At 41.6% G+C, this 26486-nt stretch overlaps 1 protein-coding gene across 1 annotated transcript in view; it reads left to right on the plus strand.

Moving 5' to 3' along the window:
- Window positions 1-2566: 2566 nt before the first annotated feature.
- LOC126427061 (uncharacterized) overlaps window positions 2567-26486 on the plus strand; it is a 54392-nt gene continuing 30472 nt past the window's right edge. The window contains exons 1-2 of the mRNA XM_050089240.1: window positions 2567-2860; window positions 22901-23225. Coding sequence (XP_049945197.1) covers window positions 2809-2860; window positions 22901-23225 — 377 coding nt within the window. The 5' untranslated portion in view covers window positions 2567-2808. The remainder of the gene's footprint in view (window positions 2861-22900; window positions 23226-26486) is intronic.

A 26486-nucleotide genomic window follows, 5' to 3' on the forward strand; every position in this document is an offset into this window, starting at 1 on the left:
GGGTAATCTACGAATTTAATTTTAACACAATGCAAAATCTTGGCCTGTATATATTTCTGTCGCATATCCTCAGCAATCACAAACATCTGAAACAGTTTCTGAGTATTCTACAACAGAGTACACGCAGTCACTTGTTTTAAACAGTTTTCCCCATTTAACAAAATTTACAAATGCATTTTTATTGGCCATATTGGGAAAAGCATAGAGATATATACATTCTAATGCAGATTTAACATTTCTTGCATGGAGCAGAAATGGAACACCAATGATTTTTAAGCTTTTGATATAATTGTCAGTCCCTGAAAATACCAAGCCAATAAGATTTGTTGTCAAGTCTCAGGGGGCTCTTATACCCTTTACCTAATGGATTTCTAGAGTTCAGTATACCAAAAATCCTATCAATATAATACAAAAATTCTACTGTTGCTTCACTTCCTTTAAAATTTGGATCACAAACCCTCCTCAAAAACTCTATACTATCTGCCACACTTGAACTCAAAGTCTGTGCAGCTAATGAAACATTCATTTTTCTATTTACACTACTTATATGTTGTCCTGATAGTTTGTTGGCAAATGTCATACCTTCTTCTTGTTGTACCTTGTTCAACTGCTCAATGAAATGCCATCTAATAATGCCAGTTGGAGACTCAATAGCAGATACTTCTGCTAGAGCATTTCTGGCAAACTTAATCATATGGCACATGTCCAAGATACACTAAACATTGTATTTTTCCACAGGATGAGGAAAGTAGCTTTTAAAATCACCCTTGTAAAAATTTAAAGTACAGCGAAGTGAACGTAAAGTGCTTATATTTACCTTACAGCCATCGCATGTAACACACCAAACCCTAATGCCAGAACTATGCAGCCTCTCTAAAGCAGATTTTATCAGTGTGGCCTGATTATTTGCCTGTACACCGTTGATAAAGAAATATGCAATCAGGCATTTAAATTTGCCTTTAATAGAGACAAGCATGAGAACCAGAGCCTCAGATGGCTCCATTACTTCTTTTACTGAGGCACTTCCCCACCAAAGTCTAAAATACCTGTGTACTGCTTAGTTCCTTGGTCCCAAACTACTTGCTTCCTAATTGCCACACTGTCTACAATTAGACATGAATCGCTGAACTGGTCCCTTACAATGTACTTGAAAACATCTTTTAAGAAGCCAGGTTCACAGTCTACACTTGCCACCCATTTTGAAATCAATGGGGCAGAGGCATTAATTCAGGTATTCATATGCTGCTGGTGAATAAAAGTACACAGTCATCACAAACATTTTCACATTTGTTGTGTATCTATTACCCTTTGATGAGAGAGAGTTGTTCACTAAATTGCACACTAATTCCACTTGTGTTCCTTTCTGATGATTGAGGAAGTTATGTAACTTCTCAGGAAGATGCCCCTTCTCCTTCAATGAACTTATGATGTCATCCACGGAAAACACTTTCTTCTTCGAATTTTTTCACGGACACACTTCAGTTTACGTTTTAATTCCTGCACAATGTCTGAGAAAAAAAAATGCAAGTTTCGGTCGCCTTGTCTTCCATTTATACTTTCGACTGTATACCACAATCAATTACTGAAGAACCAACTGCACTCTAAATAAGTAAATAATTTCGTTATATACGATTGAAATAACTCAAGGTTTGATGAAAAAATATTATAAGAAAACGTTGGGGGTGTGAAAACATCCTTGTTAGTATAGTTTTCGACACAATTCGCAGCTTCTGCATTGGATAAGTGGGACATGCTTTCCACGGAAGAATTCTCATTGACAACATTCTCCACGCAATCAGTAGCGTCTGCATTGGGCAAATCGAGCACGGATTCCATGACAGGACGCTAAAAACAAAAATATGGACCTGTATTACAACATTGCTTAGACCTATGTAGCGTACGAAATAAATTCACAAAAGTAAAAAGCGCACACACAGCAAGGAAAGTAATTAGTTACCTCAAATGCAGAATCATCGTTGTCACTCAAAATGCTAACATGTCGTCGTGGCTGTTTATTTGGTGCATCAAATGTGTCGGAAACTGATGGCACTGCTTCGGGTTTGAAACGTTTCTTCCACGTTCCAGGGCTCACTACGTAATCATCTTGTCGGAAACGGTTTCCGCAAAGAGAACTGCAAGACGTAGGATTAAAATCTTTCTGCTTCACGGAAGTAATCCACGTCTTTAGTAGCTCTGGGTGCTTTAGAGGAAACCTGTTCAAAAACATCGAATTAGCAAACGCACTAAGTCTGTATTTTTATCGTATTGTATCGGTAGTCGTATTACCTGTGAAATGGTAAGTCACTCTCCTTACTCCATCGCTTCGTACAATTGAAAGCGGAACAAGAAATCACCATTTCGATAATCCGTAATTCCTTATACACCGTACATACCGAGAGAAACTTCTTGCCAAATTCGAATATGGCGGGCAATACAGACGACAGTAATCAGCTGGTAGAGCCATCTATCGGTAGGTCCGGTAGTTGAGCATCCCTCATTTCGCTAGCTTTAGACGCCTGTATTTCGTAGTCATCGGTGTTCATTTGTCTTCTGGTACTCGGTTTGAGTAGCCGAAAAGAAGCTACTGTTTGCCGTTCATTTGTCTGGTGGTTGAGTTCGTCAGCCATTGAAACTGTTGAGTCCTAATTTTTGTAGTCGTACTACAAAGGATTTGTCTCTGATGCGAGAACTTACTTTAGTATTCTGCATGAAGTACATTATAGATTCGTCCGCTGCAAGATTATGGTACAGCTAACGAGACAGTGTGTTTGCGCTTTGTAGCTCGTAGTAGTTACTATAGATGATGTGATGTATGTCAGCACAAGGAAGCTGTGCGTCCTAATAGTAGGATACGGAAAAGGTAATATTGATGCAAATTTTTTGTAGGTAACAATAGTTATTTTGTTGGCCTTCCTTGCAACTTTGTAATCGGCAGCATTAATTTTGCAGCCAAGTGGTTTCGAACAGCATGTGGTCTTCAAATTCGCTTAAGCGGAGATGAGGTTGAATATGTGAACTAGGCGGATTTTCGCAAAGATTAAGAATTCATTTATTCATTTTGTTGGCCTTCCTTGCAACTTTGTAATCGGCAGCATTAATTTTGCAGCCAAGTGGTTTCGAACAGCATGTGGTCTTCAAATTCGCTTAAGCGGAGATGAGGTTGAATATGTGAACTAGGCGGATTTTCGCAAAGATTAAGAATTCATTTATTCATGTACAGAATGAAGGTAGCTGTAATGCGTTTACAGTTAGGCATTGCTTTCATAAATAGTTTTGGTTTCATAAAACAGACAATAATAGTAAATGTTATGTAACGGGCTCGCTTGAATTTTTGTAGTTTGTGCAGTGTGTGTACGTGTTATGCGTAAAAATATTCGTCAGGCCGTATCCAGTGTTTAATACGGGTTTTCTGAATTTACAATTTACTCTTTTGTAATGAAAAATGTGTTAAATATGGCACCAAAAACATTTGGCTAGAATACAGATTAGTCTGTTACTACTAGTACTATTACTACCACGAATGTTTCTGGGTGCGGTGTTGCTGGATTTTGGGGGGGGGGGGGGCGGCAGGAGGCGGCAGTGTCACACTGTAGGTCACATGCTGAAAGCTCTGCATCATTATTTGCAGACTGTATTGAAGCAGCTGACACATGATGGCATTGTATAATTGGATACAGTTTGCTACGATGGATCTGTATTCAGAAGCAGTTTGACAAATCACCCATGTGTGCTAGGTTTTGTTTCAGTATGGTTTCTTGTAGTGAGAACTTTGTTGAAATTCGTAGTTGTTCAGGTAGTATAAAAATGGTACATATTCTACAGGTAGGCTACAGTCTACTCGAATCCCTTTTCGCCTGATATAATGTCACTCTACTAAGATTCACAACTCTTGTGGGAACCAAATGTCCCTGCTATGTTCTGCTATTGATATAGTAACATGAGGTAACAGACTGGAAAGTGCAAATGTAAGTAGGTCCTGCTTGAAGTTAAGCAGGAATTGTAATGTAACAAGAATTGTGGACACATATATGTAAAACATTTGGAATTAATCAACCATGTATTCCCTAATATAGTCGATATTTAGTTAGCAGGATCTGCGTCTCAGAATAAGATTAATAAATTTCCCTCTTTTGTCATTGTTTGATATCCATAGATCAACTGCCATTGCCACTATTGGTCAATGTAGCTGTTCACTGTAGACCTCGATGTAATGGTGTTGGTAGAAATACTTATTGAAATTGGTTGGTAAATGGCTCATTTGTTGGAGCTGAGACATTGACACATTGCAGGTGATACCAGCTGCTAGCATTGTGTTGCTGGTATGAGGCTGTTAAGTGATTGTCTGCAGTCAGTTTGTTGTTATGTGGGGAAGAGTTATAGTGCGTTTAAAATGAGTTGCAGCTTTTGACAGTTCAGTACAGAGTGAGTGGAGGGAAGCGCATTTGCCAGCATGTGCAGTGCGCATCGACAGGTGACAACAGTATATTGTCAGGCCTTCTCAATGTGGAACCTGGCAAGACTCGCTTGACTGTGTGAACAGCAAACCGATGGATCTGCAATTTTTCTAAAATTAATTTAAAGAAACTATTCTGTAACAAAAAACTGATTCTCGCATATCTTGTAGTTTAATTCGTCGGCTTCATGGTGAACCCCCTATCATTTTGTTGGTGGCATAATTATTGTGCTATGTCCATAGTAGGTAAACTCCTGAGAGAAATCCTTAGTTTGCAGCAAAAAATAGGTGCCGCAATGAAATTGTTTTTTGTGTGTGTTAGGTTGCGTGTTGCTACGTATTAAATGTTGACAATATATTGAATTATTTCTTAAATTTTGAAGGAAAGCTGTCTGGAAATGCAATGTATGTAAAGTACTCAGTCACGAACTCAGGTGTCGGTGGAAAAAAGTAGAATGAAATATTCACAAATTCCTCGTATCTCATAAATAGATTGAGATATCGAAACAAGATTTTGGCAAATGACAGCATGCAAAGATGAGTGTTTTGCCATATGATTAATATGCGAAACATCCATATCTACCACGATATTAAAGTGACTACAGATTTTTAAGTGATTTAATGTAATTACTTAGGGCCATTGATAGCTGGTGAAACGAGAACTGCTGTGGTTTTTGCAGCAGTATATCTGAAGAGGTTACTGTTTATTTTTATACTGAGGATGGGCTGTTTCATTAACTATTGACCTGACGCGCACTCAGTTGTTAGTTTAATAATCCACTACCTCAGGATTCTGTCACAATTTCAAATGCGTTTGAAAGTTAGTGACATGAATATTTCTACATTCTGGTATGTTTTGACAAAAGAAGCAGATTTTAACAGGGCAAAAAGGGAAGTTACATATTCCTCGAAGCTTGCCACAGTCCTTCATGAATCAGTGTTCCCTCAACTACCTTCTTGGTATGGCTGACAACTCAAGACCGGTCCTGTTGTGTAACTCTTGCAGTGGCTTCTTTTGTCAGCATTTCAATCTGTGAGTGTACACTTCCTGTTGCTTTTTGCCAGTGTACTTTTCACCTAGGCCCATATACTCTGTCGGATTTAAATGGGCACGATACGGAGGGTGCCTGATTAAACTAAGCCCCTCACGTTTAGCCAGTTCGTCGATCTGGTAGTGTGAAGTTTTGACTTACACTGCACTAAAAGTTCGGGTCAACAGAAACCTCCGATCTTACTCGTCTGCTTTGACCCGTGACGTAAGCGTGTTGTGGTGTGTGACGTCATTACGGCGCGGAGTTTAGTCTTGTTTTTGTTTGTGGTGCTCTCTGGTGGTGTGTTCATGGTTTTCGTTTGTTTTAATTTAATGCTCATTGCTGTATGTCGGGTGAGTTTGTTATTGAGTGTATTTGGTTGTGGTTTTTTGTTTAGGAATGGATATGAAAGACCGCCTTAATAGTGTTCGGTTGAGGGCGATGATGGGCGAGACAGCGTTAGAACTTATCAAGTTCTTACAACTATTCGGTTTAATCGCCGAAGTTGTTAAGTGTTCTCTTTGCCTTGAGGCGATTAAATTGGTTAAAGTTCCGGCCTCTCGGACCAGCGACGGATACATGTGGTGTTGCCGGAAAGATGGCGTATGGCGTTCTATAAGGCGTGGTACCTGGTTCGAGAAGTCTAGATTGGGCATGCGTGAGATTGTGCTTATTACATATTATTTTTGTTATAGATGCCCACAGAGTTTTTGCGCGTTTGAGACTGGTGTGAGTGAGAGGACTGTTTTAGACTGGTATTCCTTCTGTCGTGAAGTGTGTTCGGAATTTATTAAGTACAGGGGTAAGTTGGGTGGGCATGGGGTGCTTGTGGAGGCGGACGAGTCGCAGTTTGGTAAAAGGAAGTATGGGAGGGGGAAGTCTGTGGCTGGTCTTTGGGTGTGGGGGGCTGTTGTTCACGGGGGTGGGGGTACTGAATGTGTTTTTAGGGTTGTGGAGGGGAGGTCGAAGGCTGAATTAGTGGGGTTAATTGAGGAGTATGTAGAGCCCGGGTCCACAATAGTTTCTGATGCTTTTTCTTCTTATAGGGGGTTGGGTGACAGGGGATTTAATCATTTAGTAGTGAACCACAGTCTAGAATTTAAGAATTATGATACTGGGGCTTGCACTAACACAATTGAGGGGATGTGGGGGGCGGTTAAGTCAGTTCTTGGGAGGGGGAAGAGGCGCTCTTCCAACCTTCAGTCTCATTTAGATGAGTACTGTTGGCGGAAGAGTGTCCCAGAGGCCTATTGCATTTTTCGGGTTTTTTTAAGGGCTGTGGGTAAAATGTATAGGCCGGAGGTGGTTAGTTAGGGTGCATTTGTGTGTGATTGTGGTGGCCAATCTAGTTTGTGGGGCTGGAACTTTTTTGACGTAAGTTCCGTTTTTTTTTTGTTTTTGATGTGTGTTTTGTGTTAACAGAAACATCCGATCTCACGCGTCGGCTTTGACCCGTGACGTTAGGGACCTACACATTGATCTGTAGCGTAGCCCTGAATACGAGGTTAGGTTGGGAGGTTTTTTTTTTTGGCGGGGGGGGGGGGGGTAAGAGGGGGCCCCGCCCCCCCCCCCCCCTGCCTGGCCTCGAGTACCACTTGTTTATTATTATCTTTGTTCGATCGTAATTTATGTGATTGGGAGCTGTTGTAGATGTATGTAGGTGTAAGGGAAGTGTTCGTTTTTTTTTTTTGTATTGGAGGATGTGATCGGTAGGTTCTGTTGAGCTACATAGGTCAAGGGAAGTGTCCGATTCTGGATAGGAATGTGTTTTTTGGTATTTGGTCAGTTTTGTGATGTTGATTTATTTCGTTGTTTTGCGTGGTTTTGTATGGCGGTCGGTGGCTACATTTGTGTATATTTAGTTTGTCCCCACCCAAAAACCCCCAATTTCCCACGCTTGTCCCGTTAGTCATTAGGCTTTTTGTGAAACTTGTGTATTTCAGTGTTTATAATACGTATGCGATGTTTTTATATCCCCCATATTGGATAATACGTATGCGATGTTTTTATATCCGCCATATTGGAATTGTCGTTTATAGTCGTTTCCGCTACATTTGTGACGTCATGGGTCAAAGCCGACGGGTAAGATCGGACGCTTCTGTATTTCCAAAAGTTCCATTAACTTTGCTTTATGCATGTTAGGTTCAACTTTATCTCGGGCAACATTTCTTTGTACACAGAGCAAAACATCCCTTCCCTCCACTGCGTTGTTGGAGATTTATGCATCACAACAGTGTGGTATGGCATTCTGTCCATTACTATTTTCAAATTCTGAAGAATGTTTTACAGCACAATGTTTTCTAGCCAGTGAACAGTGACCCTGGATGACACTTTTGTTGCGAATCTCTTATTCAGATGTATTGCACTGTTGCTGTTAATACAACATGAATACAAAACATATATATGATGCTAGTATCTGTTCCCGAAAGAAGTTACCGTTGATGACCTTGCAGCTTTCCTAGAATGAAATGATGATTAAATGGACACCCTAGCTGCAAAGAGGTGTTCATGTACTTCATTGGGGACATGTTGAAAAATGTGTGCCCCGACTGGAACTCGAACCCGGGATCTCCCGCTTACATGGCAGACGCTCTATCCACCTGAGCCGCCGAGGGCACAGAGGATAGTGCACCTGCAGGGACTTGTCCCTTGCACGCCCCCGTGAGACCCACATTCCCAACATGTCCACACCACTGCGTCTGCCATGTAAGCGGGAGATCCCGGGTTCGAGTCCCGGTCGGGGCACACATTTTTCAACATGTCCCCAATGAAATATATCAATGCCTCTTTGCAGCTAGAGTGTCCATTTATCAATCATTTAAATACAAAACACTTCTTCAGAATACATGACTACAGAACATTTCAGTGCCATAAAATAAGACTTAACAAGAGCTGACACTGATGCATCTACTGTGTGATGCCATGCGGTACTTTTTACTTGTGGTTCGGCAACAGGGGCACTTTACCAGCTGGACTGCTGCCGGCACGGCAGGGAAAGCCGCCTCGTCATTGGTGTTACCTGGACAACGGCGTCGTGTCCCCCCTGGTCAGCCAAATGTCAAGCTGCAACTAATTTTAAATGCGCTATAGTGCAGGATATGGTATTCCTTGTCCACCGTTACGTCTACTTGTTAGACGATTTAAATTTTTGGTGATTGTAGTAAATTGTGCTATTGGAGATAGGGAATGGGGGTTGGATTTATGGTGATTGTGCCAAAGTGTAGCAGATATGTTGCGAAGTTCTCGATTCGAGAATTATAGGCGAATATGTGATGCGTGTCAGTTCAGCAAGTGTTATCCCAAAGCTATGGCAGTCTGTGATGATGTAAAATGTGCTGCATTAACTGCTGGAGCGAGATGTGTGTCTTCAGATCCATAGACTGGTTTGATGCAACTCTCCGTGCTAGTCTATCCTAACATCCCATATCCTGTGTCAGCTAACACCAAACAAATGTTTAAATGTAACAAGCACTTCACCAATATCGTACATCTGAAAAGACGTAAGGTTGCTACTGGCCAGTTATGTAATTTACATACATCGAGGCCTAAGAGAAAGACAGGCTGTGGCGCATACATTTTGTACAGTGAAATTCTCGTTTGTATGTACGTGCCTAGTTAAGAGTTAACATATGTAGAATTGCAGTTTGTCTGCTGAGTTGCGTGAGCGTGTGAGCTCGGGCTTACCTTGATTTTGTGATGTTGCTGTTTTCTGTTTTTATTTTCTGTAGAGCTTCACTTCAAATGAAAACAATGGTCTTCTGTGACTGGGGTAATTGTGCTTGACTACTAATTTGTTCTGTGGTTTTATTTTATTTCCACCATATTTGCAAATCAAACATTAATCATCGTGCAGAACATTGAAGTTAATTTTGTCTGTTTGCTAAAGAAATTTGGTTTTTATTAATCAGGTAAAATGAACCGTTCTTCACTGTGAATCTAGATAAAAGAATGTCCACGTCAGGCTGAATGGTTTTTAGTGTGGTTTATAAAATTGATGCTCAGTGTTCTGTGATGTCTCATTTGTTTTTATGGTGCATTGTAAGACCGTGTAATACTAAACATGTGAACACATGTTAGTGTCCATTTAAGGATGAGTAAACAGTTGAATGTGATCAGCAGTGCAAAAATGTATTTTTTCTTAAAATTTGTTGACAGCTTTAGCAGAATAAATGGTTCTTTTACTGATCTGCTTTCTGTGGAAAACAATGTTTTTCTATGACAAGACATTTCCACACCTATCTGGCACCTTCTCTCTAGGCTTTATGCTATTTCTAGGTTTGTTTTTGTTATATTTACAGAATGGTGTTTGTTGGTTATTTATAGATTGGCAGTAGTTTATCACATGACTTAGTATTCTTCTCCAGAAATAAATTTAAATTTCCAGTTGTGCAGTTTCTTGGCTTCGCAGATCCTTACCAATTTTTTTTTTTTATAAATTTTGAAATTGTCCTGAAATAACTTATTGTCTAGTTCTAGTGCATACAAATAATTGTATTTTATTATTTTTGCAACAAATTTGTGATCCTTTTTAGTGTATTTCTTGCATTGATGCTGTGAATATGTAAACCTGATTCAAAATATTACACTGTTGCCAACTGAAATCATATGGATCGATATTAAACTTACAGTGCATGTCATGACATTATAGTTGTGACAATTTACGGTAAATACATGGAAGACAAACCCAAATGTTAGATCCAGAAACAATTTCATTCAGAAATAAGTCAGGAGCCCCAAACATTTTTTATAAAAGTAATGCTTGAAAATTAGAATGCTGTCTGCTGTGGCAACATAATGAACATCTGGCATGTAAATATCTGCAGACATGGCACTCTTCCAAGAATTTAGGATCTTAATTCATTTGTTGATGTGAGCATTTCAAGTAATTAATATTTAGTGTAACAGCAGATATTTCACACAAATAATCCACAACTTATGCAAATATCGCAGATGCCCACCCTCCCGTGCGCGTGCGTGCACACACACACACACACACACACACACACACACACATACACACACACTCTCTCTCTCTCTCTCTCTCTCTCTCTCTCTCTCTCTCTCTCTCTCTCTCTCTCTCTTCTGTGCTGCTGTTCTTGTTCCAGAAGCTGTGAAAGCGTACCTACTGGCCACTGTTCTCTAACATTTTTTTCAGTAATAAAATGGGAAAACATTGAAGTCAAATGAAGTACTTCATAATTGTTCCATGAAAACTGAAAACTGTAACAAAGCTTGTTTTGAAGTACAGCCTCCAGGGACCAGTGGTAGAAGGAAGTTGGGGTAACAATGTACTACCAAGTTGAAATTTTTGTGGCACAAGAAAAGTTACACCACAAAGTGGGAGTTTCCACTTGCAAGTGCTATATGTCACTAGCTGTCTCTACACTTGTGTTGCATGTGAATCCGGCTTTACTGTCAACAGCCCAGGTACTGTAAAGTGTTAGGGGGTGAATGTGTGAAAGTTGGAATATTGTTCCAGTTGCCTACTGATGCATAATTTTTTTTTATACATACTAGTATGTGTGTCAACATATTGTTATTTGACACAATTACATAAAATATCTAACGATTATGAAAATCTGCTGATAGCAGAGGAACTAGTAGCAGTTATTTTTCTTGCTTAGTGCTCCGTTTCTGCACATTTGAGGACACAAAAAAAAATCTGCTAAGTCACCACATAGAAAAATATCATGATACTTTGAGGTGTAAATCTTCAGTTATTAGCCACCCACCTCCCTTTTTGGTAGTTCAGCAAAAATAATTAACACAGCGGCAGCCTGGAAGGGAAAAGTAGGCAACTTCATCTGTGAACTAGTGGTCTGCTACACAGAGAAACTCTACATTTTCTGAATAGTTTTCTGAGAATATTTGAAGGTCTAAACTTGTTTAATGTTTTTCAGCTTTTGGAAGGAAGCACAAAATTATAGTATTTTGTGTGTATGCAAGAGGAATTGTTTTGTGCTCTAATGCTGAAGTGACTTTGTTCAGTAAAACGCACATAGACCCGAAAATTTCAAGTAATTTTTGACCTAAATTTTCAGGGATATTAAAATCTAAACACCACAGTAGTAGAAAAATTACTAACTTTGGAAACAGTGTTTCATTAATGAGTCCTAAACTGAGAATATAGATTCCTCAGCCCCCTGCATATCCGTGCTGTGGGGACAGTGAAGACATCTAATTGCACCACACTCAGTCATTTAAACAGCAATTCTTCCCTGGGCACTGGGAGGAGACAAAATTCCGTTAGAACTATTGATAGCCTTGGGAGAGCCAGCCATGACCAAACTCTTCCATGTGGTGGGCAAGATGTAAGAGACAGACGAAATACCCTCAGACTTCAAGAAAACTATAATTCAAATTCTAAAGAAAGCAGGTGCTGAAAGGTGTGAAAAGTAATGTATTATCAGTTTAATAAGTCACAGTTGAAAAATACTAACATGAATTCTTTAGACCAATGGAAAAACTGGTAGACGCTGACCTCGGGGAAGATCAGTTTGGATTCTATAGGAATGTAGGAACATGTGAGACAATACTGACCCCATGACTTACTGTAGGAGTTAAGGGAAGGCAAACCTATGTCTATAGCATTTGCAGACTTAGAGGAAGCTTTTGACAATGCTGACTGGAATACTCTCTTTAAAATTCTGAAGGTGGCAAGGGTAAAATACAAGGAGCGAAATGGTAGCAGTGATTGAAAAGGGAGTCAGACAGGGTTGTAGACTATCCCCAATGTTGTTCAATCTGTACATTAGAAAAGCAGTAAAAGAACAAACAAATTGGAGTAGGAATAAAAATCCAGGGAAAGAAATAAAAACCTTGAGGTTTGCCAATGACATAGTAATTCTGTCAGACAGCAAAGGACTCGGAAGAGCAGTAGAAGGGAATGGACAGGGGCTTGAAAGCAAAATGAGGATAATGGAATGTAGATCAATTAAATCAGGCGATGCTGAAGGAATTAGAGTAGGAAATGAGTTGGGCAGTAAAATAACTGATGTTTGAAGTAGAGAGGATTTAAAATGTTGACTGGTGATAGCAAGGAAAGCGTTTCTGAAGAAGCAAAATTTGTCAATGAGTTCTGAAAGTATTTGTATGGAGTGTAGCCATGTATGGATGTGAAACATGGACGATAAACAGTATAGACAAGAAGAGAAAGAAGCTTTCGAAATGTTATGCTACAGAAGAATGTTGAAGATTAGATGGGTAGATTACATAACTAATGAGGAAGTACTGAATAGAATTGGGGAGAAGAGGAATTTGTGGCACAGATTGACTAGAAGAAGGGATAAGTTGGTACGAACATTCTGAGGCATCAAGGGATCACCAATTTAGTACTGAAGGGAAGCATGGAGGGTAAAAATTGTGGAGGGAGACAAAGTGACAAATACATTAAGCAGATTGAAAATAGTGTAGGGTGTAGTAATTACTCAGAGATGGAGGGGCTTGCACAGGATAGAGTAGCATGGAGAGCTGCATCAAACCAATCTTTAGATTGAAGAAAACAATGGGCTATAACAACTGACAGCAGTTTAAATTATGAAAAATATGGCAGTTTAGGGATCTTAATGTATCAATTAACGAAGTATGTGATCCGGTGCATAAAATTCTGGCCTAAAGAAATTACGACAGAGGTTGGAGTTTTATAAGCCCCGAGGCAATGTCTGCAAGTGAAGATGCAGCTATTTCTGAGATAGAATATCTTGTGAATTAATGAGTCTGTCAGAATATGGAAAACATTATTTAGAAGTTGAACCACTAGTCCTTATACCTAATGTTATCACTGTGCCCAGGAATACGTTAGTTTGTTTTCTTATGTTATGTATTAGAATTTTCATCTGCGTTTAACTGAGGTCTCAGTAAAGCTACGACCAGTATTAGGATAAGCACATTGTAAATAATATTTTGAACAATGAATCTAAGAGGTAAATGATTTGATGTTTTGGAGAATCTGAACACCTTGCACATATATACTATTTAGAGAAAGCACAAAATTTGAGAAATACACAAAGGGGGAAAAAATCCAGATATTCTCAGGAGCTGAAGTCATAACAGATGGAATTGTTCCAGCTTGCTAGCCGGCTGCTGTGACCAAGCAGTTCTAGGTGCTTCAGTCCGAAACCGCGCTGCTGCTACGGTCACAGGTTCGAATCCTGCCACGGGCACAGATGTGTGCGATGTCCTTAGGTTAGTTAGCTTTAAGTAGTTCTATGTTGTAGGGGACTGATGACCTCAGATGTTAAGTCCCATAGTGCTGAGAGACATATGAACCATTTTCGTTGCAGTTTGCTATCTCACTGGTTTTCCTAAGGCTGCCAGTAATTCAGAGGGGACGTCATCTACTCCAGCGCACTTACTTCAGCCTAGGTCTTCCAGTGCTCTGTGAAATTCTTGAAGTATCAAGGTTCCTCCTTCATGCTTACCTACTTCCTCTTTTGGGTTAACAGTATTATCTTGTAGTTTTGTCTCCTGACATAAACTGTGTATATATGCCCTGCAATGACCAGTCTTCCCCTCTTTGACTGGTAATGATTTGCCATCTGAGCTCTTAATATTTATACAGATGCTTCTATTTTCTCAATTTTGCAATTTTTGGGATCTTTCAGATTTCTGTAGGTGTAATTTATCATTTTCCTAGACAAGCATGTTTCTACACAATTGCATCTGTCCTCTAGCAATTCCTTCTTAGTTGTTTTGCATTTTCTGTCTTTTTTCCCTTTCATGTGCTCTATTTCTGTGTGTTTTTCCTTTTGTGAATTAAATTCAGTACCCCCTATGTTATTCAGTTATCCACTGTGTACCGTAAACACAAACCAGGTAGTCTCTGGCGCAGGCTACTGTCTGTGGAGGTCATTCCCACTTTTTGCAGGCAATGTTTCTTCACATCTCCCTGTTTGTTACTGGTCTATACAAATACAATTTGTCGCAGTCTACTGTAGTACATCGCATCACTTTGGTTACGCGAGTATAGAGAGGTTTTACTGGGTCCAAGGTACAAGAGGACATTTTATTGACTTTATGTTCACTTTGTTAGAACAATTCATGTGCTTGCTGGTTGAGAATATGGCTCTCTTAAACATGTTGGTTGTGCTCCTTTTATAATATTCGGGATATATCAGTCGAATCTGATACAATTAAGTTACCTGTAACTGTTAAAATTTCGTTCCATTCTGAGTTGTGTTATTCAAGATTGACAGACCGGATGTTAAGTTTTACAATCGACTAGTTTGTGTGAGGTGAGATACAGTATTCTCCTCTCCAGTACCAGTTAGGCGTAGAGCTTTGTAGACATCCCAAGTGTGTAGTATAGTTCGTTGTTGAGCTGTGTGTGTTTGACAGGAATCAAAATATTCTACAATTTACTTCGTATTGTGCAGTTTATTTGTAATGCAAATTGTATTATAAATGGAATTCATGCATGTGTGGTTTGTATAATTTACCAAGATGGAAAACCTTTCGAGATGTAACAATAGTGAAAGCATATACGGAGGCCGGTCGTGGGACACCACCTAATATCGTGTCGGACCTTTTGCCGAGCACAGTTGCAGCAACTCGAAGTGGCGTTGTCTGGACAAGTCGTTCAAAGTCCCCTGTAGAAATATTAAACTGTGCTGCCTCTATTGCTGTCCATTATTGTGAAAGTGTTTTTGTTGCAGGATTGTGCACGAACTGACCTTTCGATTAGATTCCATAAATCTCTGATGGGATTCATACTGGACAGTTTGAATGGTCAAATTATTTCCTCGGATTGTCCATAACAATTGTAGCCTGATGACATGATGCATTGTCATCCATAAAAATACGACCATTGTTTGGGACTGTGAACAGGGTTACCACAAGTTCTGGAAATCAGGGAATTTCAAATGTCAGGAAAATGAGTTAAATCTGAAAAAAAAACGCTGGAAAATTTAGTTTTTGTCTCAGTAGATGAAATGATTTGTTTACTGAGATACCAAGCATTGTCACTGGCTGGGTGCCACTTCCCTTCTCCCTAGTTCTTACGGCTTCTTCCCTTCGTACCACTCCCCTCGGCTTGCAATCAGCGATAGCACCACTTCTTGCCACTAGCCTAGCAGCTGCTGACGAGAGGCAGGGAAGCGTGAGGAGTGCTTCGTTTGGATCCGATTCTCAGAGATTGTTGACGCGGGGGCCAGAGACGGCGGTCGTGCGTACACGAGTTGTCTGAATGTGTGTGCGCTCTCATTTCTGACAAAGTATACGGTCAGAAATTTAGTTGAGAGGGTGTGGTTGTCTTTTGTACGTGACTGTAAGCGGCTCAGCAGTCGTCTTTCGGTGAGTTCCCCCTATCCTCATTAGTACTGATTCTGAGTATTTGTGCAAGTTCTGCTGCACGGGTTGATCACTGCAGTCTCACTTCGACACGGTGTCTGTGATGTGTGAATAGTTGGCCACACGAGTCGACTTTGACAACGGGCCAAAACTGCAGGCCGTTTCTGTGGGTATCTCTAACGGATCGGGGCTGCCGCTCTGAAGCCCACCGTTTCCCCGTAATGTGCGAGCCCTGGCTGTCGGATCTGGTCTCGCCGATCTACGCACAGGCTGGGTCTGTTCGTGTGTGGCATAATGTGGTGGATTTTCGTGGTTCATCCGTGGACGTAGAACTGCGGTGCTCCTCGGCAGGCCGGAGGCCGCGGGCGATGGATTTCGGGAATTGAGGCTCTCTCACTCAGAGTGCATTGTACAGTGCAGTGTTTCGTAGATATTCTATTTATTATAGTACATTTTGGCACCTCAAAAGTAGTTTAAATATTAGAAAATATGGATGGTAAGAAAAAGAATGTGGCAGTCACTGGAAGTTTGTATGCTGTTTACTCATTTATTTCTCGAAAGAATCGCACAATCCCTGTAAAATAATAGACGTAACACAGCGTGTAATACCTGACAATTGTTAGTTTACACAACTCTTCTCCATCTTATACACTTCTTTAGACACGTGAGGTTCTTTCTGAAATCAGTGAAGGTATTTTAAATCTGTCTTGCAATTCCAAGGAAATGCTTATTTTTGTCACCAAATGTATTTCATGTTACTGAAATAAAATAATAGTGGTCTTAATGACACTAGGACACCATTTGGCTTGCTTTCTGCATCTAAAAGTAGTTCATTACAAAAGATTTTGATGTTCGTACTTAAGATTTTTGGAGGAGAAATACAGAAGTCCTTAAACTTTTTGCCAACATGTCCTTACTTACCATTGAAATCTCAAAATTTGTCAGGGGAAAATGCTAAAACTTGTGTGGAAGTCGGGGAAATATAAGGGAATTTCACTTGGGGCAACTCTGATGAAGTCCACAAATGGCTGCAATGATCTAAGTAGCCAAAGATAAGTATTTTTAATGATCGGTTTCCATCTTATGAAAATACAGCTCACACCACTATGCAGCCACCACCAGGTTGCTCGGGTCCACGGCTTCGTGGGGTGTGTGCCACATTCGAACCCTACAGTCAGCTTTTACCAACAGAAATCTGGACCCGTCTGACCAGGCTAGTCCGCCAGTCTAGGGTCCAACCGATACGGACACGAGCCCAGCAGAAGTGCTGCAGGCAACGTCACGCTGTCAGCAAAGGAACTCGTGTCGGTTGTTTGCTGCTGTGCCCATTAATGCCAAATTTCGCAGGACTGTCATAACGGATGTGTTCCGTCATATGTTCCGTATTGGCTCCTGCAGTTATTTCACGTGGTGTAGCTTGTCTGTTACTATTGACAACTGTACACAAATGCCACTGCTCTCAGTTACTAAGTGAAATCCGTTGGCTGCTGTGTTGTCTCTGATAGCGGTAATGCCAGAAACTTGATAATCTCGACACTGTAGATCTCAGAATATGTAATTACTTAACAATATCGAAAATAGAATGTTCCACTTGTCTAGCTCTGACTATAGAGCCTGTATAGGGAGATAGTGACCATAGGTGAAGTTGCCCGTGATTGGTTGATTAGTTTTGGCACCATTTTTCTGCCAAACGTCTCTCGCACTTCCTACGTTCGCCGTGCTTTTGAGTTGAATTGAAGTTCAGAGGACTTTTGGAAACGATTAAAAGGTATTTGAATTATTGAGAGACTTGTTAAGTGCTGTGCATGCATGTTCGATTTAGTTGTATATCCTTTTTAGTACGTAATTAGCATTTGCGTGCATACTGGTAGCATCACAAGCTTTTCTGAAGCCAATATCTGACAGTCCTTGCTGGAAACAGAAAGTTCCTGTAATTGTTGTGCCCTGCTCATTCGACTTTATAGCGTCAAACTTTATTTCGTTCCGGATCAGAACACTAGGCATTATTTTGGTTTCGGTATTATCGCCTGACTGTTGACGCAGGCAAGTTGTAAGCACGTTTTCCGCAGTAGTTGTGGTTGCTGAAACATTATTCGTAGTAAATAATTGTAGGTACTCTTGAAGACAGTTTTTAATAGGCCCACTTACTGTGGGGTAGAAGGATACAGTAGTTTTCTTGTTATATTTGGTCGCTATTACAGTAGCCTACATTTAACATTACCTGATTTTTGTAATCTTTTTCGTTTGTTATCTAAGAGAGGCATTCCAGTTGTTCACTTGTGACATGCAAAAAGTTTGAAGACGTGACAAGAAGTGCTAATACGTCTTGCACTTTTTGCATGTCACAAGTAAACAACTGCTTACGACTTTTAATTCATCTGGCGTAATACAGGTACGTTAAATCGTTAGCATTATGCACTTCCAATACAAAACAAATGCTATACACTATATTTTTTATTTACGTTACTTTCATTGCAATATGTCCAGTAAACGTATTTTAATGGAGATAAATGCAAGTAACGAATAATTTTTACAGCCACTGTATCAAATTTTCCTGTGCTGTACGTAGTTGGCTACTACGAGTACATTATAGCTGTAAAGAAAGGCATTTAACGAATGATTTCACCATATTGTCTTTGTCTTGTGCTTTTGATTCGGTGAGTGTGTACTCCAGTACTCCACTACTGGTCATTCAAAAGTCCCACCCGCAGTTTGGCAGAAAAATGGCCGCCGTATTGTCTGGTTGGCCCATGGAGGTAAGAATAAGATGGCGCTACATATCCCAGCCGTACTAAGTTTTGAAGCCATGGGGGCGTGGCTCGCTGCCATGACACTCTGACCAACACATTGCCAGTGTGCTATAGCGGTGCGTCTATTACAGTCTCTAATTGCACCATATACGCATGTAACGTCATCAGATTGGTTGTTTCAAAGTTTTTGTTTAAAATAAAATCTCGTAAAGGCGAAATTCCGCGTTTCTTCTGATTAAAAATAGTTTTTAATGTAATATTACGAATAGCTAGTCTTCAATGTAAACGATACAATTTTGTTAATTCAGTAATAAACGGGTATCACAAACTAAATAATAGAAACTGAAAACTAAGTTAGCTATACCCTCCCTCCAAAGCCCCATAAATACATCTTGTTTGTAATACGTACTGGGACATTTCAGTTACGTTACACTGCTGGGAAACACTGTTCATTACCACCAATATTTACTGAAATACGGTACACAGAATGGCAAATCTACACAGTGTCCTGTTTAGGCCAATACTTTACGCCAGTTAATGTAGTGTTAGCTTTTAATTTGGTACATGATGAAGACAAAGTGAGTTACTCAACACTTGGATTATCGACGATACGTACGTATTATACTGAAACATGAACTTGAAAACTAAGAATTTAATTCTTTGAATTAACATACCTTTTGCAAATGTTTTGGGTGTGTAGGGAAAACTGATGGTACAGCATTTTCTCGGAGACTTACTGTTGAAAGGGAAGTTCGGTCTGTGTCCTCTTCTCGGAAATGCTGAGAACATATAGTGCTCCATTTAGACGCACGCCAATTCTTCCTCCTCACAGCATTCTCCCACAGAGCTTTCCGACTTTCATTTTTAGGAAATCTAAAATCATACAGGAGAAAAACACGCTATAGTACAAGTACCGATGTAGCACACGTTCATTCACAATGAAGTTGTAAAATCACACTTAACGAGACAACTTACACATGAAGTGTTATTCCCTTCGATTTCGCATCGCAATCAGAACGATTCGTACATCCGAACATCACACAAGTCACCATAATAGTGCAAAATCCTTCCAAAAGCGAGCGACAAGCCTATGCACACAAGCTTACAGCAGCAATGTTTTGGTCAGATTGAGATGGCTACCCTCGGCTTCACATGGCTTCGCAGCTGTGACGTCACGGCGTCTCCCTCTATTCTTACCTCCATGGGTTGGCCACTCTCTCCATATATGGAGGATGCTAAGTTCACCCAACCTGGATATGATGTGATGTCATTATGATGTATACACGCTTTAGTCGATTAACACACCTATCGACTTTTACGAACATTCGAGATTCTAAACTGTCATCAGCTAGTGGTTTGTTTTGACACGTGCGATTCTGAAAACAGCTCAGTGTGGCAGCGTATATGTATTTCGCCAAAATAAAAGAGCTGGATACTAATAGAAATATTCCTGACTGTGGCCTTGAAAACACGTAAAAAAGTGAAGTCTTCTTATGACCCGACCAGATTATATTGTGTGATTGTTGTATTGAATGCTTACGCCGAAAATAATATTTATTTACTATCAACATTTTAGTATGGTTTCATACAAGTGGTCTTGTCAGTACATATTAGATTGTAGCAGCATACTCTTACTGACTTTTTTTTCTTAATTTATATAGCTGAAAGAGAACTCTTGCAAGTTTGTTAGCTAAGTAATTTATATGTCCATCCCAAGATAGTCTTTTATCAACCATAATTCCAAGTAATTCTACACTCGGACCGCAGAGACAGGTACCTTAGTGTCCAATAATGACTGATGTGTAGAATGATTGAATTTCGAACTTAAAATGAGGCATTGTTGAATAAAAATCGTTGACCGGAGATGAAATACGAGGGGAAGTGGATTTCTCAATGTAATCTTAACCAAAGGTTAGTGTCTAGTTCTGATTGACGTATGAAATGATTGAATGCAGTGTCAAAGCATTCCATGGTGGTATGATACTGTCAAAGCATTCCATGGTGGTAAGCTTTCCTCTCATTAGTCTCTCGAATGCTGAACACATAATTAGAGACGAGCAAACGAAAAACAACACACAGGACACAAACACAGTACAGTACACGATTTAAACGCAAGGAACGCAAAACACATTTAAACGAATGGCGCAGAGTACAGCGCTACCCTGTCACAATCTCTCGAAAGTTCACAAAGGTCGAATAGTCGATATACGGTTTCTATCGTTTTCGATGTAGCATGTATACGTCATAATGACGTCACATCGTATCCAAGTCCGGTGAACTTAGCATCCTCCTCCATATACAGGCTCTCTAGCTCTGACTACCCCTCCACATTCAAAGTCTGTCAATTCCCATTGTATATAGTAATATGACAAGCAAATAATAGAAAGTTGAGTGTGTACTGCACACTCACTACTCGCAGTCTTTCTTCTTTCTTTCTCTACCGGTCGGCAGGGTTAAGTACGGATTTGGCACGGTTAAGGGGGGCCGGATGCCCTCCCTGCTGCCACCCCGTACCGCACGGGACGGAATTAGTGGGCCCCGGCTGTCTGGTTCTAGTGTAAATCGTGAAATAGTGTGAATGTTTCAAATGTTTGCGGGTCGTGTAACTGAGGTGGGACGTGGGGACCGGCCCAGTATTCACGTAGGAGGATATGGGAAACCGCCTAAAAACTACATCCAGGCTGACCGGCACACCGGCTATCGTCGTTAATCTGCCGGGCGGATTCGATCCGGGGCCGGCGCGCCTACCAGAGTCCGGGAAGCAGTGCGTTAGCGCTCTCGGCTATCCTGGCAGCTAACACTCACTATTCGCAGTATGCCGACTAAATTTGAATGGGTGAACTGGACAGAAAGCTGCTACTGTTGTCTGCTCACTTCCGTTAAATAGCAGCCGTTTATGTGCTGTTGGCGGCTTAGTGTTTACTTCATTACAATGGTATTCATTGAAGTATGTATGTACCTGTATCAGTAAACGGTCCTTCCCACAATACGTTGTTACTGGTTGAGAGGTTTACAGTGAACACTGCTACTTGCCGTGCAGCTAACAGAACTTTCCAGTCCCTGACTCTAGATATTTGGGTAATTTGTGTGAAGAGTGACGAGGCACGTATCTGGTGTTCGTCTGAACCGGTAGGGATTCCAAATTGCTTTATGTGTGATGGGAGTGTGTCTGAGGTCTTTCTGCACAGTACATAACTGCACTGTGAACATTAGAAACAGGCACAGCCTCCGTGGAAATTGTCTTGCACTGTGATTTCAACCATCATTGTTAAGCAGAAACTTATTGTCACTGGTAACAAACAGCATTACGGAGTAAATGTGATGGGAACAGAGATGTATCTAAGTTTGGAACAGCCTGTACAAAAGTGCTTGGTAAGTTTGTGCAGACTCCAGATCAGTGTAGACCTGCAATGCTGTTCCCATAAAATAGACTTGCTTAGCTCACATGTAATGTTGGGGACCCTGTTTCTGATTCTTAATTTCTTGACATATTGATTTACACGAAATACGACAAGTTGTTAATATAACATTTATTTTCCATGTCTACCATTACGAATGGGTGTGAAGAATGCTGTACGAGAGCCAGACAATTAAGTTTCTGCTCGATGAATGAGTGTGTGTTCTACCGCAGGCCGTTCTCGAACAATCTTTTCAAAAGATTTATAGGTGGCTGTCATTACATGATACTACGGCCTGTTAGTTATGCCTACAGTCATACTGGACACACCTTAACATTAGTCCTAGCAACCTCCACAACATTTTAAATCTGCTACGAACCCCATTACGACCGTCAGAACTGCAATACTTTAGTTGCTCAATGTCATTTTGAGATTAACTGTTCACAGTGCATACCCTGTGTTAAAAGTAATACTAATGCATCAACACATCTGCAATTGTCAGTTTATTACTGGGTCCATTGCTTGCCACCATGTTGAAGTAATCGTGTCTTTTTTGGCCAGTCATTTGAATTTTCACTGTTTTTGGCCGAGCTATTTTCTTTGTGTCAGTTTTATTTGCTTTGCTGTTTCCATTTCTTGTTTAATGACATTCTGAACTGCTTGTGCCTGAAGCCGGAGAATTATACATGTTGAATATGGTATGTACATTTACCTTTCTTGTACAACTGGAGGATTTTTAGATTTGTGGTGACAGTGGACTTTACAGTGGATTGTCATCTAGCTCCAGAATCATCAGGACCTGTGTAATTTGCTTTGTGACTTCAATTTTACTCGTACGAAGAATATCATATGTGGTGCAGGTAAAATTGAAGTGTAATCATCGTAAATAAAGTTGGTGGCTGTACCGAGTAGTGTGAAGTGACTGTATCGGAAGTTGGCCAGCTTTTAATGTGTCTTTTTCTTTTCCCCTTCTAATTTCAGGTGCCAGAGTGTGGCAGAGAGGAAAGGGAACTCGATCGGTGCGGTGTCGGAGCTCCTCGCGTGGGGCACAGGTGCCGATGTTAGTGCTGTGTACCGGAGGTGGTAAAGTAGAGGCACACGGTGTAATACTGGCTGCCAGAAACTCTGTTGTCACAGCTGTGCTGGTGTGGCATGATACAGCAGAAACTGCCAGTGACTGTGTCCACATACTGGACATAGAGACCACCGCTGTGAACCACCTTGTCCGTTACGTGTCTGTGGTACAACTATTGGCAGCTGCAGACAAATATGACCCCCATCTCCTAAAGGAACCTCGTAAAGACAGGTTGGTACAGGAACTGACACTGGAGAAGTTATGATTGAAACAAACCTTCAGTTTGATAAAGAAATCAAACAGCATAATCTTGGCACATTGGATCAGTGAACACAGCTGTAGGTTAAAAATTTACAGCAATCGGCAGAAATTTTATTTCCACCCGATTTCGTCTCGGTAAATATGAAATGCCAACTACCTTTAGTGCATCAAAATATTTGGGGGCTTAGAAGTAAAATTAATGAACTACTTATGTGCATTGATGAATTAGTCATCAAACCCAGTTTTTTATTTATTTATTTTTTTTTCTGTCCATATAACAGTTTTCGGACATTGTCAGGAAAATTTAGATTACATTACACATATACAGTAAAATATTTACATTCTTTCATAACAACATATGGATCAGACACATGTCTGTACACATTATCTTTCAAAAGGGCATGACAAGTAGATTCTTCTATAGTGTAACACAATTTAGCTAATATTTATAACAGTACAGTACGCATAATACAATACAATGTATAATTACATTCTTTCATACCACTGATAGATCGGAGACATAGTCCATATACACCGTTTTCCAAGATGGCACTACAACTTAGTCCTCTATAGAGTAACAACACTTCTCTATTAATAATTGCTTCAGTCTACTCTTTAGCATATTTAAATTTACTTTCTTGAGTTCACAGGGTAGTGCATTGTAGAAAATTGCTCCCATTCTGTGTGGGCTGTGGTCAGTTGCCTTTTTATTGGTCACAATTCTATGAAAATTTTCCCTTCCCTGTGTAGTTGTGTACGTTACTGTTTCTCATATTAAATTCAGGATTTTGTTTCACGAACATGACTGTCTGCAGTATATACATATAGTACACCGTAAGAATTTTATATTTTCTAAAGATGTCTCTACAAGGCTCTCTCTTCTTTACCTTGGCTACCATTCTTACTTCCCCCCTGTGGGTCCGGGGATTAGAATAGGCCCGCGGTATTCCTGCATGTCGTAAGAGGCGACTAAAAGGAGTCCCTCCCCCTCAAGGGGGGTAGTTAGCGCCTGCGTCCGGAGACGGACGGTTCCACGACCACTATTTGCGGTCATTTTGCTTTTTCACTTCTCGTTTCTTCCTTCCTTTGGTTGGTTCCTTTCTTTCCTCTTCTCCACCTCACTGTCGTCCTTACTCTTTCCCCTGCAAAATCTCCTTGCCTTCTTATTGCCTTCTTCTCCTTGCCTTCTCATTGCCTTCTTCTCCTTGCCTTCTCATTGCCTTCTTCTCCTTGCCTTCCCTGGTCTCCACCTCGGCGTTTGAGACAGTCTGTCCTCTCTCTCTCTCTCCCTCTCCCTCTCCTCTCTCTCTCTCTCTCTCTCTCTCTCTCTCTCTCTCTCTCTCTCTCTCTCTCTCTCTCTCTCTCCTTTTTCCTCTCTTCCTTCCTCCCTGAGCGCGCCTGAAGGCCGACCCACGCGTAGCCGGTGACGGGGTAACGCGTAATTCCCCGCCCTGGGTAGACATGTAAGGCACGCGCGTACCCCCTGGTAAAGGCCAGGCCCGTGGAGGGGTGATTGCCTGAGCTGATACCTTCTGACCATGCCGATTGGTCCCTCCGTCTGTTTCTCGGGAGGTGTGACCTGAGGTGTAAACATTCACCTAAGGCAGGAGTGCCCTCTGAGAGGGTCCCCACAAGGAAGGAGCGCGCCATCGGAGACGTTTGCAATCATGGGGGATTCCTCCGCAATGGATTTCACTCCATCTCTCTCGACTTCTGCCCAAAAACGGAAACATGACCAGCCACCAGTGACAAAAGTACTACCGCCTGCCCCACAGTTCCTCGTCGTTTCTCAATCTGAGGACGGAAAGGATTTTTCCTCTGTCAACCCTTTCATTATCCAGAAGGGCGTAGATGCCATAGCCGGATCTGTCAAATCTTGTACCAGGTTGCGTAACGGTACCTTATTACTAGAAACTGAGAGTGCCTTTCAGGCACAAAAACTGCTTCGGGCCACACTCCTGTACACGTTCCCTGTCCGGGTGGAGGCTCACCGAACTTTGAATTCGTCTCGTGGTGTAGTCTATACTAGCTCCCTCGACGGATTGACTGACGAGGAGATTCAATCTTTCCTCGCTGAGCAGGGTGTGACGGCTGTCCATAGGGTCATGAAAAAGGTCAACAACGACCTTGTACCGACCCGGACAATTTTCTTGACCTTAGATAGTGTTAAGCTGCCATCGCGCATCAAGGCAGGCTACCAGGTTATTTCTGTTCGCCCCTATGTCCCGACACCTACGCGCTGCTACCAGTGTCAGTGTTTCAATCACACTCGACAGTCTTGTTCCAATGCGGCTAAATGTGTCACTTGTGGCAGGGATGCCCATGAGGGTGACTGTCAACCTCCGTCTCCTCGTTGTGTGAACTGTCAGGGTGACCATGCCGCATCCTCCCGCGACTGTCCTGTCTATAAGGAAGAACACTGTATCCAAGAAATTCGGGTCAAAGAGAAAGTGTCCACCTCGGCTGCTCGCAAGCTATTGGCTAGTAGGAAGCCCACGCTGCTCCCAGCGGGGAAATCCAGTACTGTCCTCGCCTCTCCTCGGACTACCAGGGAGGTGGCAACCCAGACATGCGATCTGACCTTCAGCACCACGGTCGTCCGTTCGGCCAGTGCTAAGATCGCGCGGTCGACGTCTCCTCTTCCTCCCATCACCCCACAGACACCAGCCTCTTCATCAGCTTCTGCTAAGACGAAGACCCAGAAGTCAGATGCACGGGCCTTCAAGAAGGAACCGTCCTGTGCAGACTTCCTACGTACCTCGACCTCCCAGCCTTCGACCGGTACTTCCACCAAACGTCCTTCCAAGAAGGCTCATAGGAAGCACAGTTCTCCTTCTCCGCCACGGCGCATTTCTTCTCCTGCGCCACCCATCGGTTGCCGCCCCAGGCCGTCATCCGTTTCGCCTGGCCGCACCGCTGGTAGCCGAACATCTGGCCGTTCACCAGCGGAGGAAGCTCCCCCTCCCGGCCATCTTCCCAAGATGGCCGATGAACCTATAGACCCAATGGACGATGACTGTCCGCCTACTGATAGCGGCGGCAGTGCTCGCTCGAAGCCAGGCCATCAGCGGCCTTCGAGGTGACCCCTTCTTTCATCTTCCTTTTCTTCTTACGATGGCACTTATTCAATGGAATATTCGCAGCATTCGCTCCAACCGAGAGGACTTGATGTTGCTGCTCCGCTTGCACCGTCCGCTCGTCGTAGCCCTCCAGGAAACGAAGCTACACCCA

Source organism: Schistocerca serialis, chromosome 11, assembly GCF_023864345.2.
Source record: "Schistocerca serialis cubense isolate TAMUIC-IGC-003099 chromosome 11, iqSchSeri2.2, whole genome shotgun sequence".
Taxonomy (NCBI): domain Eukaryota; kingdom Metazoa; phylum Arthropoda; class Insecta; order Orthoptera; family Acrididae; genus Schistocerca; species Schistocerca serialis.